This window comes from Strix uralensis, chromosome 6 (genome assembly GCF_047716275.1).
Source record: "Strix uralensis isolate ZFMK-TIS-50842 chromosome 6, bStrUra1, whole genome shotgun sequence".
Classification (NCBI taxonomy): domain Eukaryota; kingdom Metazoa; phylum Chordata; class Aves; order Strigiformes; family Strigidae; genus Strix; species Strix uralensis.
Genome location: NC_133977.1, coordinates 764,121 through 784,712, shown reverse-complemented (window position 1 = coordinate 784,712; position 20,592 = coordinate 764,121). Strand labels below are relative to the sequence as shown.

At 41.8% G+C, this 20,592-nt stretch overlaps 1 protein-coding gene across 5 annotated transcripts in view; it reads right to left on the bottom strand.

The window, feature by feature from the left end:
• Nucleotides 1-20,592, bottom strand: part of ADARB1 (adenosine deaminase RNA specific B1) — a 90,397-nt gene that overhangs the window by 36,685 nt on the left and 33,120 nt on the right. For 4 of the 5 annotated variants that reach the window (XR_012629401.1, XM_074872394.1, XM_074872395.1 and 1 more), the window contains exons 3-4: nt 15,905-15,979; nt 7,697-8,628 (exon numbers count right to left, since the gene is read on the bottom strand). Coding sequence is in view for 4 of the 5 variants with exons in the window: in XM_074872394.1 (XP_074728495.1) it covers nt 7,697-8,628; nt 15,905-15,932 (960 nt within the window). In the remaining variant the exon portion in view is untranslated. Of the gene's footprint in view, nt 1-7,696; nt 8,629-15,904; nt 15,980-17,455; nt 17,630-20,592 lie in introns of all 5 variants that reach the window. The other variant, XM_074872392.1, reaches the window with a different exon arrangement.

The window sequence follows — 20,592 nt, the reverse complement described above, 5'->3', positions numbered from 1 at the left end:
GTCAGTGGTGACTGAGGTCACATCTGCCCCAAGCGTTGGCCCATGTTTTGCAATTGCACAACTTGCAGAGGCAGAAGACTCTCGACATTGCAAATGCAAATTTTCTGGATGCATTTGAGTGGACTGCAACTCAGAAACTCTTATCAACAGATTGAGAAATTTTGTCAGGAATGCAATTTTGCTCAGAGGCTACAAACATGTCTGCTCAGGCACTGATTTTCAAACAAAGTCTTTTTGCTGCTGGACCCAAAATTGTGTTACAATCTGTGCTCTGGCAGCACCATGAGCACGCAGCACAAAGTCTACATTTAATTGTGCTAGTACTTACCTAATGCAGAAAGCTGAACTTTAAGGTAAATATGCAAAAGAAAAATAATGAATGACAGTTTTATTATTACCCTGGTTTTAGAAATGGAAAATTAATACACAAAAGGCTTAAATGATTAACCTCCCTGCAGCCACGTGGGCAGATCACTGCAGGGACAAGAAACAGAGTCCCTATTCCAATGTTTTATCCATAGCCCCATTGAATAATTATGGATACTGCTTCCCAGTTGCAAGTTTTATGCTCTCATTTCTGTAATATATGTATACTTCTGCTCTACCTTACATCATGATGTGCTGGACAGGAGAACACGGCTGGCAGCTGACAAGCTACTGTGCAATGTAGAATTGTGCTGAATGAATGATGTTATGATGGAATATATTAGGGAAACAAGTTTCCAAATAGGGATGGACCTGATCCACAAAGAGAATACAGGCTTCAGACAGGCTTCAAAGCTTGCCAGAAAGGCTTGCCATGCAGGTAATAAACAATATGGGTCACCCCTTCTCAAAAAAAAAAAAAAAGAGTGGGATGACTGGTAACTGGAGAAGTCTTCTCCAACACTGAGCTACACAAAGACACAAAGTTCAGCACATACCAGAAATGGTGATTCCAAAATGCTGAACCAAAACTGACCGTTTGCCAAGGGTGAACATACAGGAACGCTTCTTCACGATCACCAAACGCGGATTACTCACTACATAGATCCTCAACCTACCCGGCCAAATGGATCTAGAGAGGCACACGATTGCCCATTCCCTGGGCTTGAGGAGGATATCATCATGAGGTGGGAACATAAACTGCCAGGCATTTCTGGGAAGAAACCCATGGCCAACTTACCTTCCAATACTGCTGACGAAAAGGCCACCTGAACAACAATTGGGTAAGATACCTGCATACAGGGTGGACACATTAGCTTTTTCCCAAAAGATTACTTTTTTCGCAGCAAAGCAGAAGAAACTGTGGTATTGGTATACAAGTGAGAACACGGTGAGTCCCTCTGGGACGATGTAAGCTGGCACAGAAGGATGGGAGGGGGCTGCATCTCAGTGTGGAGCTAAGCTGCTGGCAAGGAAACCTAAAAACGCTTGAATGAACAGAAAGTCAGACACTGGGGAGGGCTGATAAGAAGGACTAAGCAGAACTCAAGCAAGACAAAATGACTGCTTGAGATGCAAACAATACAGGAGGAACTGTAGGGGAGGGGGGAGGTAAAAATCACTGCCAGAAAACAGGCAGATATACTAAAGATTTTTTTTTTACTTGATACTCAATTTGAGTGACAACAGGTGGGTGGTGAGAAAGAAACACTATTAAATGTCTACAGATTTAATTACTAAGGTTTTGGGCTTTTATAAGAATACTCACCTGATAAACTAGAATAATTTACATTCTAGACTAAGTGGTTTATCACATGAACATAGTTAAGAGTCACTAAGAACAGGGAAGGGATGGGAATAAGGCAGGCTATGAACACACCACTGCAGTGCCAGAAACAAGCCGTACTGGCCTAAAATGATGCCCTTCCCCATCTCAAAACCAAGGACTTGAAGCTGTCTTCACATCAAGCCCAGGCCACTGACCAGCCTGGGCAGGGATCTTTCACTTCTCATTCTGACTTTACTCCCTTTCATATAAATAAATATTAATTGGAATAAGAATTGAACTCATGCCTCACCTTCCCAGTGAGTGCCCTAACATCCGACATACAATTTCTCTACCCCCGCTCCTACATTAAATCATTATTCAAAGTTGGGCAATTCAAAAACAGAAAGACCTAAAATAGCTGACAGTTTGCTCATTAAGGCATGTGAGCTCAAAGCTATTTTGGGTGCATTGTTCCTTTCTCTGATGGAGTTACAGCGAACCCACTTTTTTTCTACACATACAGACTGATTTTGTTAACAGGTATCTTGCAGCAATGTTGTAGCAGAACCCCCCTGACCACCCATGTTTTAAAATAGTCTGAAACTAATGAAGTTCAGGTCTGTCTGGATCTGCAGGAAGACCTTGGCAAGGCCATAGAGACCACCTCAGATGAATGCTGGTGATCATCTACATGGTGGAACCAAAGGCAGCGGGAGCAGGGGCACTGCAGGGGCTGACAGCACCCAGCACTGGGGAACTGACCCAAGACCTCCCAATCTTTTGAGCTCTCCTTGGATCTCCAGTGATCCTTCTTAAGCACAGATGTTCTCCTTCAGCTTTATTTCTTCTTACCTCCACAGTTTAGGGTTTATGTGAACTTTCACAAGTTGATGAGCAGTGGCACTACCCAGAGCAGGTAAAATCAAGGGCAATCAGGTTCATTATTTCTTCTCTGACAGTGACCAGCACAAACATTCAGAGAAGGTGGAAACATATCTACACTAATAAAATAGCATAATTATTTCCTAGTGCTCCAAAGTTTCCTGTATTTATTTAAAGAAACTCCTGCCTGGCAGTAGAGTCTCTCACTGCTTATGCAGTTGTACCTTTAACATTTCTTCCAATTTCACAGCAATTATTCCTGTATATAACTCATTAATTCCCATAAATGTATTTAGTATCATCTTTTTGCTCGGTTTGAATCTGTTACATTCTCATTCTCCTGCATACACTAAGCAGTCTATTGCAATAAACTGCCTAGAGCTCTTCAGTAGCTCTGCAGAAGCAGCTTTCCCAGATCTCCAGTGATTTTTATCACTAATTTGTATGTCTTTTCTATATTTGAATACTTCTTTTATAGCTCCCCCCACCCCAGGTTGAACCAGGATTAACGTAACACTTTAAAAGTAGCCATTGCAGTACTGGTTCTCACTCCATTTCTTCTGCTTAACGTTTTGTTTCAATGTCAGTCCACAGTGATACGCAGGTTAAATTGAATTAGGTGAATAATTAAAAGTATTCCCTCTAGTGGATTTTTAAAAATTCATTTAATCTGCAGCTACACTGCTTATTTGTGTAGCTGAAGTTGCTTTCTCTCACAGTAGTCCAGCTTTTACTAATCTAAGTAACTCTATATTTAACCTTCAGTATCTACAATTTCAATTCTCTAATTTCCACCTCTTTGCATCCTGATTAATCAGCTATCTTTTTAAGTAAACAGTTTGAGGAAATCTGGGAAATATCATGATTAAGCTTATATGGAGGTTTTCCTAACAGAGGCCATCAGCAGGTTCCTACCATCTGCTGGAAACCGCTTCCATCAGCACTGCCAGTGGCTGGACCAGCAGACTTTACTGCTCCCTTCTTTACTGCTGGCAAAGAGTGTTTTACTGGGACACAGAGCATTTTACCAGGGCACACCAAGATGCACGCAGCACGTTCAAAACAAACAAGATGAAACTCTTCTTCCCACAATACGTGCTTAAATGGTGAAACTTATTGCCACAAGGTGCTGTGGAAGCTAAAAGATTACAGAAGTTCAAGAAAGGGTTGAAATTCAGAGGGTGAAAAATAATCCATCAGACTCTCAGATGGAAATACACCATTGCTGGCTGAGAAAATTCCTGAGATAAACTGCTGAAGGTTAGAAGCATATACTGGGGAAGTACTGCCACCAATATGCCTTTTCTCAGTTTTTTCCAAGGCATTTACTACTGGCCTGAGTAGGGACAGCACCATCCCGCCTTTGACAGAGGTGAGACCCCTCATGGCCTTCCCTGGGAAGCAGGGAGTGTCTAAGGGAAAAGAACAAAAGGAGAGAAAACAAGTGATCTCTAGGAGACTTATCTCTGGGTAATAAGGATATCAAAAACTAAGAAATAGGGAAGCCCAACTTCCCAGCAGCATGCGCTGCTCCCGAGCTGTTCATGGACGTCCCTGTCCCATCTCCCGAGGTGTCCCTGGCAACCCTGCGGGTGGAGACGGCCCCTGCCAGCACCAGCATCCCCTGCAAACCTCCCACTTCCCAGTGCTGGGGCTGCCGGCAGGGACCTGCCACCAGGGACGGGATGATGTGTGAGAAGGAGCTTTGGCCTGGCCCAGTGTGGCTCTTGCTGTGGTTGAGTGCTCAACAATACTCTTTGCCCCAGAAATCAGATTTGGACTTTGCACTAACAGTTTCCATGAAGTCAAATTGACTTCTACTCTTTGTCTATAAACATGTGACCCCTTTGTTTTCAGAAGGGATTTTAAAGGACTGTTCACATCTTGCTGTCTTCTCCAGTTCTTGTCACCCACCAACTCGGCAGACCTATGACAAAGCCATGCACTTAAAGTTTTTAATGATATTAATCTAAGTATGCTGAAACATGCAGTTTTCTTCCATGGAAAAGAATAAAACTTGAAGGACGCACATTTTAGAGCCCTTGGTACGTCCTGCGGCTTACTGCAGAATACAGGACACCTCCTTGCATCGAGGGGTGGGAGGTGAAGTGAGGATGGCTATCAATTTACAAAGCATAGCTAACCATAAAAATATTTTCTTTGTTTTAGAGAGGCGAGTCCCTGTAACGCAAGACTGACAACCTCTTCCATTTTAAGACACTCGCTGCCAAGGTGACAAATGCACAAGGGCTGCTTTTTTCAGCGGGGCACTTTCATCTGCTCTGAGGCACATGTTGAGTGACTTAGTGGCTTTAACTCACTTTCCCAGCAAAGATATTTTCCTCACCACAGGCAACAGTGCTTCGTCCCTCACAAAAGGTCAAGCTGTAAGCAAGCAGGTAAGCTCGCTTTGCAGAGACTGGTTTTAAATCTATTAGACCATGGGATCAATACCTCGATAACCCACTCTACAGACCGTGAGATTATACCTATGCCTGTTTTATAAGCTTATTTCTGATGTCAACTGCACTTCCGTACCATTTGACAGCTTGCACGTGTATTTCTGCATTTAATTTTCTGAGGAGTGCCTGCAGCTGTCGGGAGGTGTGGGATCACAGCTATGCATTTCAGCTGATACGACCGCCACTGGAGCAGGGATCATCCCTCCTCTTGACGCTTTCTGCTCTATCAGTTTTTCTCACGAGGCACCACAAATTAACACACTAACCACAGGCAGGCTTTGAACCTGCCACCCAGGCAGTCGATTTCAACACCTTCATCGCCACAACAACGCTGTACTTTGATTATTTCCACAAAGCATTTGGTATTTGGATTTTTCCTCCCCTTGCAAGTTTCTAGCTTCCATTTTTTCCAACTCAATCAGCATTTTATTTGGTCTACGGGTTATAACAAATCCTATCCTCATTTACGTCATACCTGTACTCTCCAATGTTTGCGACTGCACCCACTTTAGGATTATCTCCTAATTTAACATCTTTACGCATCCTGAGCAAACACCGTAAAAAAATAAAACAACTCACAGAGTTAAAAAAAAAGATAAATAAAGCAGAACCTGACAACATCACAAATGCTTAAATCCCTTATTAATCATCAATACACAGCAGACCAAAATCACTAATATATCAGGTCTGTTACTAATATGTAACAGACCTGACATAATTCCAATAACTTGACAGCTAATTATAATTAAAAACAGAGTAATACAACACGTGAAGTGCAGAAAGGATGACGACGTCCTGATGACAAGCTGATCAAAAGCCTCTGAATAAATAACTGACGTTGAAACAGGTCTACATGAGGCAGCACTGGCAACCTCCCCCTTCCCATCCAGCGTATTTGGCATTACTCCTAAAGCCCACCGGGTTCTCCTCCACACAGAAGCAGCCTTCCTCAGCACACACCTATAAGCCAGGTGAAAGGCACGCTAGCCCTGGGACATGCTTTGTTGCACACAATATGGGTATCAAGGTCAGCGTAGGAGCACTGGAAAAAATGAAAACCAGTGTTTGTATGGGTTGCTTTTTTGTCATTTAATAGTGTACCCTAGGGCGCAAATGCCCCGATCATCCCATAAGCTCCGGGCACAGCTACCTGGGACTCGGTCAAAACCTGACAAAGGCAAGGAGCTCAGAAAAAACCAGCACTGCCCAGCGGTCCATCTATGTCCCTTAAAGAAAAGAGGCTGCTGGGCGGACAAACAACTTGACCTCTTTCACGTCTCACCTCGTGCTCTTTCTCACTTCCCTATTCCAGTTCCATTTTTCACCATTTTACTGATTCAAGAACTAATAAGACATAAATTACTGGCAGTGAAATTTTTTTTGGTGTCTGGGGCCAAATCTACTTTTGAAAGCACAGCAGAGAATGCAGTCTGAAATTACTGAATCTACTGAAGGAATCATAACTACCTGAAATAACATGCTCCTAGATTTGAAAATGAAGGAAACATTCATCAATAATGTAATAACTGCAACATGAAAAAAGAAAGCATATAGGGATTTCTAAACAATACATATTGTCCGTGCATTTTGAGAAAACAACGTACTCAAAGTAGCCGCAACATCTACTTACACTCTTCAATGCCACATGATCAAACCAGACCAGCATCTTGTCATTTTAATGAAATGTAAAACAATGGTTTGGAGATAGAAAAGGTCAAAGCCTTGAAATTCTCACAATAAACAGATAGAAAATTGCAAAAAAGTCACAGGCAAGTATTTGAATTTAGACAGGCATATAATATCATTAAAAAGACCCAAGAGATGCAGTAGAAAGAGGGCAATTGAACAATCAATACTGGTGTCTGACTGGGGAGAAACACAAGGAAGCAAACAAGGGAGAATTTTTCTCCATTAAAAAAATTAAAAAGACTCCATTCTAGCTACTTTAAATTTCTGGTCTATGTCTGGTATGTTTGATACTTTCCCTAGTTTATGAATCACTCGATTTAAACTTTCTCTCATCCAGATTTACTTGCCTAAGCGACTTACATATACTTATTAACTAATATGATTAGAGCACAGATGACAGCTATTTAACCACACGTCTTGGGTACATGCACTGTGTGTTGTTTATTTAGACCCTGGAAATGTGTCGACTGCATCAGCCTCACTTAATCTGTCCTTGACTTCCATTATTCAGCTTCGCTAATGTCAACAATTTCAGTTTGCAGAAGAGAACGATTTTCTTCTCTGCTAAAAACTGTTGAATCAAATAATAATTTTACTTAAAGCAGTAATTCTGATTCAAACTCCATCTAAGTCTTGCTGCCTAAGACAAGCAAGATGAGAATCAAGCTTTCCTCAGCCCAAACCATAAACTAAGCTGACACTGCACTGGGCTTGGTGCTCTCTTACGTGACACGATCAAGGCTGAAAGCATCTGCAACAAAGCCTCCTCTCTGTCCAACAGAATGCAAAGAGTTCATGCGATTGTCAGAAGCTGTAAGTGGATAAATCACCTAATACATATATATGCACACACACATCTACAGAAGCAGAATAAACAGCAGAAATACTGTTCAAGCTGACTCAATACACGTTACTTGTCTTTGGGTGATGACCAAGAGCAGCCATCAACAAAACCCAAAGGGCTTCTCACCTGTGGCAAGTGTAACTGGAGTCCCTCACTGGGAATGGGCTGTCGAGACGGGGTCTGGTCCAGCTGCATGTTAAACAAAGATGCCAGGGCCGACTGAGCGGCCCGAGCTTTTGCCAGCTTTTTATTCCTTCCCGAGCCTTCAAAAGTCTGACCGTCCACCGCCACAGCCATCACAAAGTTTTTGGCATGGCTCTCCCCGCTCTCTGAGAGAAACTCGTACTTCAGCCCCGGCCGCAGCTCGTTGAGGATCATGACGGGGTTCTTCCCGCTGGCGGAGGGGTAGGGTGATGGTGCAGGGAGAGGCGACTGGGAGAGGCTGCTGGCTACGGCTGACGACGGCAAACCATAGTCCCCACTAGAGCTAAAGGACCCATCCCCGTTGGACCCCAGGTAAAAGGAAGCATCAGAAGGGACCGGTGTTTCGAACCCATTGAAAAGGGTGTCGGGGAAGTCCGCTTGGTCAGAGGTGAAGTCTGTGTTGACCGACAGAGTCCTCCCCATTGCCAGGTGGGCTTCCGAGGCGTTTGGAAACTGGACGAAAGACCGCAGAGCCTTCTCGGCAGCGTGAAGCTTGGCTTTCTTTTTCGTCGGGCCAGACCCCTCAAATACCTGCCCGTTGACTTCGACTGCCATCACGAACATGGGGGCATGGACTGGCCCTGTCTGGGAGAGGAGTTTGTACTGTAAACCGGGTTTAATCTCATTGAGTTGCATCAGGGCATTCTTTGGCAGAACAGGGCCGGGTGTTTTCTTCCTCTTCTTTGGACGAAATTTGGAGTGGCCATTGTTGCCCTCCTCCAAAGGACGCTTTCTGCTGCTGCTGCCACCACCATTGGAGAGCTGTGTCCCCTCCCCGGCACCTTGCCCACCGCCGTCCTTGGGGGGAACGTTGTCCACGTTGCGGTTTTCTTTAACATCAGTGCTGCTCGAACCTGCGGTGCCCAGAAAGAGTAACTTACAATGCCTTCGTTGCAGGATCTTGTAAATGCAAAATTTATAGATTCCTTTATCTCTCTTTGTAGCTGGTTAAGTGATGTGTGCTCACAGGTTAAATGTTTTGCAATATGATCGGAGATAATAAAAATGCAACACAACCTCTCGATAATTCAAGAAATAATACATTCAAGAATGATTTTCAAACTATGCATTTGACACAATCATATAGCAAAAAAACACTGTGGCTTTTTTTGTTTTCCATTTAAATCATGTCGGAACAAAACTTTTACTTGTAAGTTTGGCCTGAAAAATGCTTTAAACGAGAAATATAAGTTATAGTAGCATACGCCCATAAAACAAAGAACTACCATTAGTAAAATAAAAATGGATGCTTAAGACCAGCACTAGGAGATGGATATTTAATTCTACTTTATTCTTATTTTAGGCATGTTATTTTTTTCTCAGTGATTTTAGTTGCTCAAATTGAGAAATTACATAAATAAAACCCGATGAAAAATTAGGCAGCTCTTTGGTAGGCACCGTGATTGAAGAGTGTTTGAATGCTTCTATTTCTCTTTAGCTATTCCATATTCTCCAAATTCAATTATTTTTTATGCCTTTCCTAGACATTCATTTCACCTCACCCCAATTTGCTTAGGAACTACAGCTGCCTGCTGCACCAGCATGACCACAAGACTACTTTATATATTTCCACACAGCCTTCTATTAAGAAATCTTATATTTGTCATTTACAAGCTATTTTGTAATTCCTTGCAAAGTAAGAAAACTGCTGTCACAGAGTTACAAACCCAAAAATCATGATAAAGATCCTCTCTTAAGACTATGCAGAATACAAGAAGTGTGACAAAAGCTGCGCAGTCACAATGATGGTATTTTAATGGGGGAAAAAAAGGCATTATAATATCAGTTTAATGATTTATTTTCTGAAGTAGAAAGCTGGGGTAATGATATATCAGAGGTATATTTAAAGAATTAAATTTGCTATAACTGCAAAGATCTCATTTTTACCCGGATAAAGAAACTAAGGAAATTAATTATTTGTGCTTTATATGGCATTTGTGAATGAAAAGGCAAATTCAGTAGGTCAAGTATTTCTAACTCCTCTGTTCCAAAACTTAAAAATATCTATATTACGTCTACACTGATACTAGGTGACAAACATTGACTGAAATGAGACCAAACCACGGTGGAAGCTCTCTTTCACAGTGACAGATTTCAGCCACACTTTAAGTCTTCCCTAAGAATCCCCTACCACGCACACATCACTTAGCCCAGGTTACAAAGCTGATGGAATGGTTACTAAATTTTCATTTATAACATCCTCCAGCAAAAGCTCGATAGGTTACTCCTTTCGGTGCTCGAAGAGAAAAAAAGAAGAAAAAAAACAGATCAAAAGAAAAAGCCAAAGCAGGAACACATCTTGTTAAATCACAATAGCACAACAAGAATTGTACAGTACTGAACATTAAATTCCCGTCAATTAAATGCGGTCAAGAATTTAACACTAAATACTCTGAAGCATTTCATTGCTAGAAATCTGCTAAATTTAATAAAGTATCTCTTGTAACATTCAGCCACAAATGATATTGCCTGCAGATTGTGTGGTATAGGGTCACAACTGTCAATACACAGTGTTCATGCACATAGATTCCTTTTATCTATATCTATACAATAAAGGAGTTTAAGGACAACAGAATGAATTACCTGAAACTGTAAATCTCCAAAAATTACATCTCATCTAAAACACCATTTCTGGAACATTGCCCTTTCTAGTGGCACCAGGAATTTGCTATCAACCAATATGACTTACCAGCTAAACAGAAATAACTGAGTTAACACTAATTAATGGCCTCTGCTTTTATCTTTCTTTTTATATGTGGACTACTACCAGTGTTTGTGGAAACCACAGAAGGAAAATACAAGTTAATAGACTCCAGCTAAATGTAAAAAAATAAACTTTTGCACGTAAGTACGGCAGCTGGAGGAACTCCTTATTCCATCTCATGACACAGGTAGGGGAAACTATGCCCTGACAGAGAGGGGGGACTTGTAGGAAGCAGGGAAGAAACTTGCATGCTTACCTTGTCTCTGTAAGAAAGAAGGGAAGAAACTACTCTTTGCCTGAGAGCTACTAGGCTTGTTAGCTTTGGAGAACCTGCAGGGTGGAAGAGACTAGAGAGAAAGCAAGCAGGGAGCTAGCAGCCTGAGTCAAACCCAGAGACCATGGAAGTAGGCAAGCTTCTACATCATGGAGTTGATCCAAAGCTAAGCCTTGCACGTGATGGAAAGAAAAAGACTCTCCATGCGAACCAGAAGAACCCAGGTTTGTTTCAACCCACAGTCACTGGACTACAAGAAAGAGCAACTTCTTCTCAGGCTGAGGGTGAAGATGTGCTTTTGGTCCTTTTCTTTAGCCTGTCCTGCCCAGCAGTGGTGAGGTCCCCTAAATTACCTTAGGGCTGGAGAAGAGTTAACAGGTTAGTCAAAAAGTAAGATTAGCTATCACCACCTGTTAAAGTCAGAGAAGTCACCTCATTTAATCTTGTCCATATTCAGACATGGAGTAACTCATCCAGCCCAGCCTCTCCCCGCTGTTCAGAAACAGCTCTCCCTTTTCCAGGCATCTCACCTAGTTAGAGAAGTTAAGAACAGCCCTACATCCTCACCTCACCCAGCTCCCACCTGTGAGGGGGCCACCAGCAGACCCCAAACCTGAGCAAGGACACAGCGGCCCTTCCCCAGCACAGCCGCTCAGCCTGCAGGGAGCTGCAGCTCTGGGCTGTGCCAGAGAGGCTGGCAGGGAGCCACTGATGGGTTTTGTCCCCCTAGAAATTTTTCTGATTGGTTTTCAAGACCCCATAAAACCTTGCTATGTGCAACGTGGATATCCACATTGCATGAAAACTTCTCCCGTTGCTTGTTTTGAACCGCCATCTGCTAGTCTCACTCAACGCATCTATTGTATTTTATTTGCTATTTTTTCAATTTGATGATTCTAATATTAAACACCCTGTGCTACACATGATGTTACAGAGATCTCTAGTATTTCAACCTTGTCCTCCCTCTTCTACACCGCAGGGCTCTAACTGCCCCTTGTCCTGAGGTCATCATCCTCTTCTCACAGCAGCAGACACACAGCTGGATACACTCTATATTTGTTTTTCTTGCTCTATTCTGCACTCTTTTTCACCCTGGTAATGCATTGGTCTAGAGACTGTAAGACTTTGGAGAGTCTCTCATTCATTCCAAAGAGAATGAGAGAGGGCATCTTCACTCCCCAAAAGCTCTGACTGATTCAGGATCCCATCATAGCTCAAGCTGGGAGCATCAGTACTCAGAAGCAGCAAAATTTTGTTGCTCTAAAGCAGAGGTCATGGCAGATGCAGACCACCACTCCATGCATGTTCTAAAAACCAGCTTAGATCTTTTCAAAGTCTACCGGTCTGATTTGGAAACCAGTACTAAGCCTTGTGCTGCCAGCCTCACAGCTAAAATAAGGCAGGAAAATGAGAACTGTGAATGTTAAAACACTACTAGAAAGTATAAAGCATAGGAGAGAGCTGGCAGGAGAAAAAACTTACCATCTGAATTATAAAAAAAAAAAATAAAATCTGCATTCAGATGGTAACGAAGATGCTCTTCATTATTCTTTTCAGCTTTTTCTTAAACTTTTATATGTTAACGTCATATGGCTTGCCTCAGAAAGGTTACACAGTCTTCACGGATCTCCTAACATACCCAAAAATCAAGAGGTTTAAAACCAGCTTAATCCTAGATTTTAAATGTACTTTCAAGTCCGTGCGTGTTCCAGTCTTTAAATAAGTTTTCAAGGAATTAATGCTTTAGAGTGCCCTTTGAGGTCCATCACAGCTGCTGTGTATTCAACACTATAAAGTAGCATTAACACAAATATAAACACTTGATAATGGGATCCTGTTTTCTTAAACATTAATATTACCATGGTTTAAGAATAAGACATTTTTCAGAAGACTAGCTTATTTTCTAGTCACTAAAAATAGTTGGCAGCTTTGAATAGAGATCTCACTGATGTCTGCAGAAGCTGCCTTGGTAAAAATCATAGCTGGCAGTATCATATGCCAACAACTTCAGTGGAAGAAAAGTCCTGCCCCTGAAATCTTGTTTGAGAGGCTTACAAACCCAGGAGCACTTGAAGAAGGAAAGAGGCATATGAAATTTTCACGCCAGTAAAGAAAGAAATCTTCCGTCCAAGTGTGTTGGTTCATTTTTGGTTTTATTCCCTGTAATTAAAAACTGTCTGTAATTAAGATGCTTTATCCATTGGGAAACTTCCATTACCTGCTTTCTGAGAAACAACACTCTCCCTGTGCTGTCTGATCTGGAGAACAACTACTTAAATTTAGACAACTCTTACCTGAACTGAAGGATGTTTCTAGCTAACCCCTATACTGCTGCTCTCATTTACTGGCCTGGGGAAATTCTAAATAAGTAATTTTTTCATAAAAAACAAGCAGAAAAAAACTCACGTGATCTCTTCTGAGCATCGTTTTAGAAAAAGGGGGAAAAACATCAAAGAGAAAGGTCAGGACAGCCACATGCTAGTGTCCCAAGTGTTCTGCAAAATGCTCCAATTTTCCCTTGCCCACAAGGTAAGTGATAAGGATAGGCCACAGCATGAATTTACACCTAGTAAATTATTTATTTTTGTTCAATTGATGCTTCTGCAGGGCTCTCTGATGTGACGCTGCAATAATATGCAGATGGGCTTCTGGCACAGATTTCTGGGGTATTCAGAGTGTTGCAAACATACCCTCCATGCAAAGCAATGGAAAACCAAATAAAAACATCACAGAATCAGACTGTTTTGGGTTGGAAGGGACCTTAAAGATCATCCAGTCCCACCCCCCTGCCATGGGCAGGGACACCTTCCACTAGCCCAGGTTGCCCAAAGCCCCGTCCAACCTGGCCTTGAACCCTTCCAGGGAGGGGGCAGCCACAGCTTCTCTGGGCAACCTGTGCTAGGGCCTCACCACCCTCACAGGGAAGAATTTCTTCCTTACATCTAATCTGCATCTGCCCTCTTTCAGTTTAAAACTGTTCCCCCTCATCCTATCCCTACACTCCTGATCAAGAGTCCCTCCCCATCTTTCCTGTAGCCCCTTTCAGTACTGGAAGGCTGCTCTAAGGTCTCCCCAGAGCCTTCTTTTGTCCAGGCTGAACAACCCCAACGCTCCAACACTCTCAGCCTGTCTTCACAGGGGAGGTTCTTATAAAAAAAAAAAAAAAAATCTTTCCCCAAATCGTTATGTTTGATGGATAAAGGAGGAAGACCTTAAAGCCTGAAAGATTCTATTTTCTCAGGGATATTAATGTAACCTCATCACTGTCATACATTTTATCTGAACCAATACAAGTTTAATTCTAGCTTCTGCAGAGCAATTCTAGTTATGCAACTGCAAGCTACAGATATTGCATATGCCCACCTTCTTTTCCTGTAAGATACTTCCCCAAAAAGGAGTTACATAAAATAACAAAAATTTAATAGACCACTTCTGATATCGCACTTCGCAATCTTAAGAGATATAAAAATAAAGATAAAAAATGTTTTTAAAAAAAAAAAAATCTTTGAATGAATCAAGGTGAAGAACTTAAGAATTTGAACTTTGATTTCACCCCCCCCCAATCTGATGATCGAACATCTCAAGTTCATGATGGTTGTGTGGGCATGCAGACGCAGGAAGGGCTTCCTGCACTTTGGATTAACTGGGCACATCCAAGCAGACGCTGTTATCTGTAGCTTCCTTTCAAAAACATCATACAGAGGACATCTCAAAACATACTTCTGGGAGACAACTGCAGTTATGCAAATGCATGCCCCAAGCCTGTAATAACTCCATGGAGCCAGCCTCCTGACAAGACAAAAAGTTCAGTGAATGGTTTCCCATATTGATGCACTAACACACAAAAAAAACCCAGAAGCAGACAAAAATGGAGTATTTTGCTTAAGGACACTTACAGAATGCCCCTGTAGAGAGATGATATTTTCTCCAGCTCAGGAAGACACCTTTTATTCATACTCCTTATTGAGATAAGTGTATGTTTTACCCAAAAAAATGTCTTATGTGAATAAGATATCTCATCCAATTACAGCTCCTACTTCTTTTGAAGTCCTCCTTAGGAAGGCCACTTTTAGAAATAGCTAAAGCATCCATCTGAAGTAATTTCTTTCAGACCAAAGAAAAGAAAGTGTTAGCAAGCATATTTCAGCTGAGTTTACTGTTTCAGTCAAAGAAAAAAGATGCATGAAGGTAATATTTTTAGGTTTGGGCTGTTTTTGGGGGTGGTGGTGGTGTTTGTCTGTTTTTAAACACGATGTAACTTCTTTATCTCCTAATAAACATGTTCTGTAACTCCTTCAGACTCTTCTGCTCCAAAACCTCCTACACTGCTGGGCTTTGTCAGCTTTGCCAGAGATGCGCCATTTAGCCATTGTCACTTAGGGGAAAAATAAGTGCATTTGTTATTATATCATATACAGTTATTTACAGTCAGGCACAGTACACCAGCATAGCAGCAACAGAACATTTCTCTCATTCACAAAAAAAAGATAGTTGAAAGGCCAATAATAGTAAAAATGCTTCTATAATGTTTTAAGGAGAACACTTTTCCCCACAGGTTATCAGATCTTAATTATACCGCAGCAACCTCGCAGCACTTTGCCAGATGATCACTGTATTTGACTATTTTTGTGCTTAACTGCACTTTAATAGTAGCTCAGGGTTGGAACAATCAGCATCTAATAAGAATAATCAGCCATGCAAGGCCTTCAGGGAGCTCTTCTAGCTCCTCCTTTTGCTTTTCCTTCCTCCATTTCTGCTTTCCCTCATTTATTTTATACACTTCAACTCCGTCTCCTTTGTCTGACCCCTCCCTTCTGTTTGGGCCTTAACTCTTGGCATCGGTGCTACCGGTATTCTCTTCTTATCTCTTCTTCACTGCTGGTTCAAAACAGGAAAATATTTTGTTTGCTTAGTCAGTTTTTGGAAGAAAAATATGAAACACAAGGTATAACTAGACTAGCATATAACCACATGTATTTAATACACTTTTAATACAAAAGCTCTGATTCACTCTTCTATACCATATTTTAAAACATACAAATTTTAACGTGTGCATCTGAAGTTTCTCTGCAGTCGTCCCTGTGCTCGTGAGAAAAAGTCACCTTCAGAAATTATTACATAGTTTGTTACTGTGTAAATAAACACATCTTACTCATGTTTTCTTCATCGTCTACATCCATTGTGAAATATTTTTGCTGGTTTCTTGGCTGGCGGAGACTGCTTCTGTCTGGAAAACAGAGAGTGGGATATTTAAGCTTTAAGGTACCAACACGAGGTAAAGCATTAAATCTCCTTTAAAAGCAGCAGCCTGGGCACTGGCTTTGCTTTGGGCTGTCCACAGTTTTTGCTCAATTTGCACATAGTATTTCTCCAAAGTGCCTATTTCTGTAGCTGAAGTGCACTCTGCAGAATTGCAAATTCGACAAGGTTTGGGGTTTTGTGTGATGAGCTAGAATATTTTTTACCTGAAGAAGTATGTAAACTACTTTATCTCACTACTTTTTTTTTTTCTAAAAAACTCCAAAATAATGTCAAATCCACTCTGCAGGTTACCACACAGACAATTCAAGCAGTCAAAACACTGAGAATGCAGTTTTTCACTCAGCACCAAACTGATGAATGTCTGCTTGGTTTGGTTAAATCCTGACCCAAGATCCCTCCTAGAACTGAGATGATCATCGACAACTGAAAGATGTAGCCCCATATCAGGCGAAGGACAGAGTGGGGATGGTAACCCTCTCTCCTACACGTGGATTCCTTATTAACTGACATGTCCAGATGATATTACATATAGGTTATCTGGCTGTGGGGAAATAGATTTTATTAGCCACAGGGACTTTGATTTCATCAGGAGAGACTGATCTAAAGGTGAGTATGAGCACCTGACATGCAAACTCTGTAATCTACCTAGCATTTGGTTTGAAAGCAGGCACCACTTTTACCCAAATCAAAAGCACTACTGCAAGGGTGATGAGTTTTGTGGTTTGGTTTCGGGTTTTTTTATTATTCCAGTTTGTTTTTCCTGAAAACCACTCAAGTACCTTTCTAGGTAATTGCTCTAATCTCATAATGCCACAAGTGCTCCAACAGGAAGCACTGAACCCCAAAACCACACAGGGATTTATACTTTTAACAAAAGATCCATTATTACAGCGAGGAAGAAGTAGTGGAGCATTAACTGGCTTTGCATTCTTACACTGGAGTGAATCAAAATGTGGGAATTTGACTTGTACTTGCCAATCTGTTGAATTTTGTGCATCTGCTCTTAGCTTTTCTGAAGTGTTAACAACTAAGCGTTGAGCTTTCTATGTTCTGCATTGCAATATTTTTTTTAATATAATGCATTCATTTTCTGCCAATTCTTTACCACAATTAAATGTTTGGAAAGTACCCAAAGAGAGTAAAGTCCAGTACAAACGCAAAATCCTGCTGTGATAATCTAGTCTTGTGTAACATCTGTAAACTTTGAATACGTTTGCTGACAGTAAGATTAAATTAAGATTGAAGTCCTACTTTCAAGTGTGTCTTTGATCAAACTCCAAAACTATTATGAACAGTCCACAGAAATCACAGGGCAAAACTTCAACCTTCTTTTGTTATTTCCAATACTACAATTATCTCCCAGCACAGTTTCAGTCATTTACTTAGCTTACTTTTACCGTAGACAGTATCAATTCTAATTATCCATGGACATTTTACTTACACTGTACATATCTTAAAAGTTAACCACTGCACAGATGGTTTTGGGTAAATGTTCAAGATCCTGAGGTCTTGGCAGAACAAGCAATACACGATTCAGCCCGAAGCTGTGGTCACATCTGATTCTCACCACCCGTATATCGCTACTGGTACCACTACAAACACCTGGGCACTGTGGCTGGGAAGAAGAGAGGCACAGTGATGTCTTGAGGGGATACTGCCAGGAATGGTTACACCTTGTGAAACCAAGGGCTGAGGCTGCAGCTGGAAGGGACGGGGAAAACGGGGAGGGAAGCAGAGATTGTTTGTGCCTTCAAAAGCATGGGGACACTGGAAGGTAGCTGGCTTGTTCTCACTGCTGTGTGGGCTGGCACAATTTACAGCACTGAAGTATTTGCTCTATGACATTTGCCCTTCCCTCACTGAAGACACACATCTGTGTCTCTCATCCAGCTGCCAATATCAAGAATTTAGGAAATTCAATGCTTTGTGATTTCTTTAAGTGTCGGCACTGGTGGAAATCAGACGACAAATCAGAAGTTATCAAGAAGAGGAACCATATAAACCAACATGGTCACTTGATAAGGTTGACACAATAAAATCAACACTCATTTTAACATAGCCAAATGCCTGCTCTGTAACAAGGAATTTGTTCCATCTCTCCTTCCACCCGTTGTGGGAAAATCTAACTTTAATTCCACTCTACATTAAAACTGTAGTCAGCTTTACCTAGTAAACAAGAGGCAGAACTTTGCACTGATGTTGTTCTTAATGAACAGATTGCATACTACAGTAATCTGAGTGCATAATATGTCATTACCAAGTTTTGCAAAAAGAAACTAGCCATTCCACCCCTATTTCTTATTTTAGTAGACACTTCATGCAAAGCATGCAGAAGCATGGTGCAAATCCAGAGTCCAGGCCTAAATGCCAAACATAATGAACTGCATATTGTTCTGTTTTGTTCTTTAAGTCAATTTGGTTTTATCTTTGCTAACACAAGAAGAATAAAAAAAATCCCGCAAAAACTTCCATCCAAGAATTAAAGATACACAGGGATACAGAAAGAAATAATGCAGCTGATTGCTCGACAGTAGTCTGACCCATGGGGGTGATGCCCGGGCAGTCCTCCTCCAGCACCCCAGCCACAGAGGCAGCACTGCCCACCCCTGCAGCCCCAATGGCTGACCCACGGAGCTATTGATCACCACACTCACACGGCTGATCTGCCAGGAGATGACGTAGGGGCAGCATCACTGCACGACTTGCCTAGTGAAACTCACTTAAATAAAAAGGGTTTTGTAAAATTGCAACCACTGGCACACAGGTGATTAAAACGTAAAAGTGTGTATCAGAAACACCAAGAAACTTGTAGTCCAAAAATAAATATCAGACACTGAGAAATGATGAATGTTAAAATATACATACAGATGTGTATGTTTGCAACTTTAACATCCATGCTAAATACTGTTATCCAGCAATTTAAAACCATGAAATCTGTTTACCCCCAACTAAACAAATCCTCAGCACACTACTAGTTGCAGTCTTTACAGTTTACTTTTCACAGCAGGAGCTAAGCAGCCCCTACTGAAAATGTAAAATGTGCCTTTAGCAATCATTATGCTAATTAATGCTATGCCTCTAATAGCAGAATGAGAAAGAAATACATCTCTGTGTGTGTCACCATTTCACACAGTTTCAGAAACAAAGCCCACATGCCTGCTGATATCCTGAGTCTTCTATCACGACCACAAAACATTTATAATGATCCCAGTTTGTGACCCGAATGACTGTCTTCGCTCACGCAAGACGATTCCTTTGCACTCCCCAACCCTGTCTGGAGAAGACACTGATTTACGTAACTAAGAGGTTTCTGCACAAACAGGGAGGAGAGGCAGTGACAAAAGATGCAAAAACACCCTTCTGAGCACAATGAAGCTGTTCAGATTCCCCACTAGCCAGACAGCATAAACTCAAGCAGATCATAAAAACATGACAATTAAAGACAAGCAACTCCTCGCTAATTTTGTCACCAACAGTACAGAATTTCAAGAGGCACAGAGCTAAAATACTTGACCCACACATACGACTTCTCCCAAGAATCCCAGGAGCACCTAAAACAAATCACAGAATTTCCACACCTACTTTTTTTTTTTTTTTTTTTAAATCCAAAGACTATGTCCAAAATGACTATGTAAACTCCATCTTACATGCATCAAAGCTTTAGGTAAACTGTGGGTTTCAGAGTGGCAATCCCTTCCACGCCCCTGTAATCATTCACCCTGTGTACCACCACGTCTCTGCTGGTCCATAACAAATCCTGTTTTCCACGTAACATGCATATTCGAAGAGCTCCTTAGACCTTTGCTTCCAGCCTGGGTACACATACACGCACTCATCCTCTACTCATCCTCTATCCTGACTTCACAGAAAACTTGTGCATTTCTTCACACCCAGCCCAGCTCCAGCACTCTCCCACACGGCTGTGAGACTGGTTTGAACTTCATGCCACACAGACATCAGCCATGACTGTCCCACCAGGCTTTCGTGTGAGCACTATCACACCAGGAATGAGCTCCCTGTGAGTACCCAGAATGCTGTAATAGTACCCTCTCAAATCCTTCCTCAAAGCCCTCTCCTGCTGCCATGCCCATCAGTCCTACAAACTGGAGCAGGTCTGTGAGCCCACATCACATTGCCGACCTTGCGACACCATTTAACACACCATTTATGTTTCCTCCCACACCACTAAAACTGACAGGCTTCACCCCCTAAGATGCTCATGCCTCGTTTGACGTGGCACAAGACAGCTCCAACCCCAGTGGAAATCCCTTTAGCATCAGAGGACCACTGACATACTTTAGGTGGGCTGTTCTTCATCTCAGCTAAAATACTTCTGATGAGCTGAGGGGGATGCAGAGCTTTCCATGATGTTTTATCCCAGCCGCAGGCTACAGCAGCCACAATCCTGGCTACTTCACTTCAGGCTGGCTAGCAGAGTCCCCATGTTGTGACAGCATCTGTCCCAGTGCAATAATGGGGGAATAAACAAACCAGTAACTAAAGTTGCCACAAATGAGCATGCTTTACTAAGCAGAGTAAAACAAGTTACCTCAATCACTCTTCATTTAGATAGTTCAG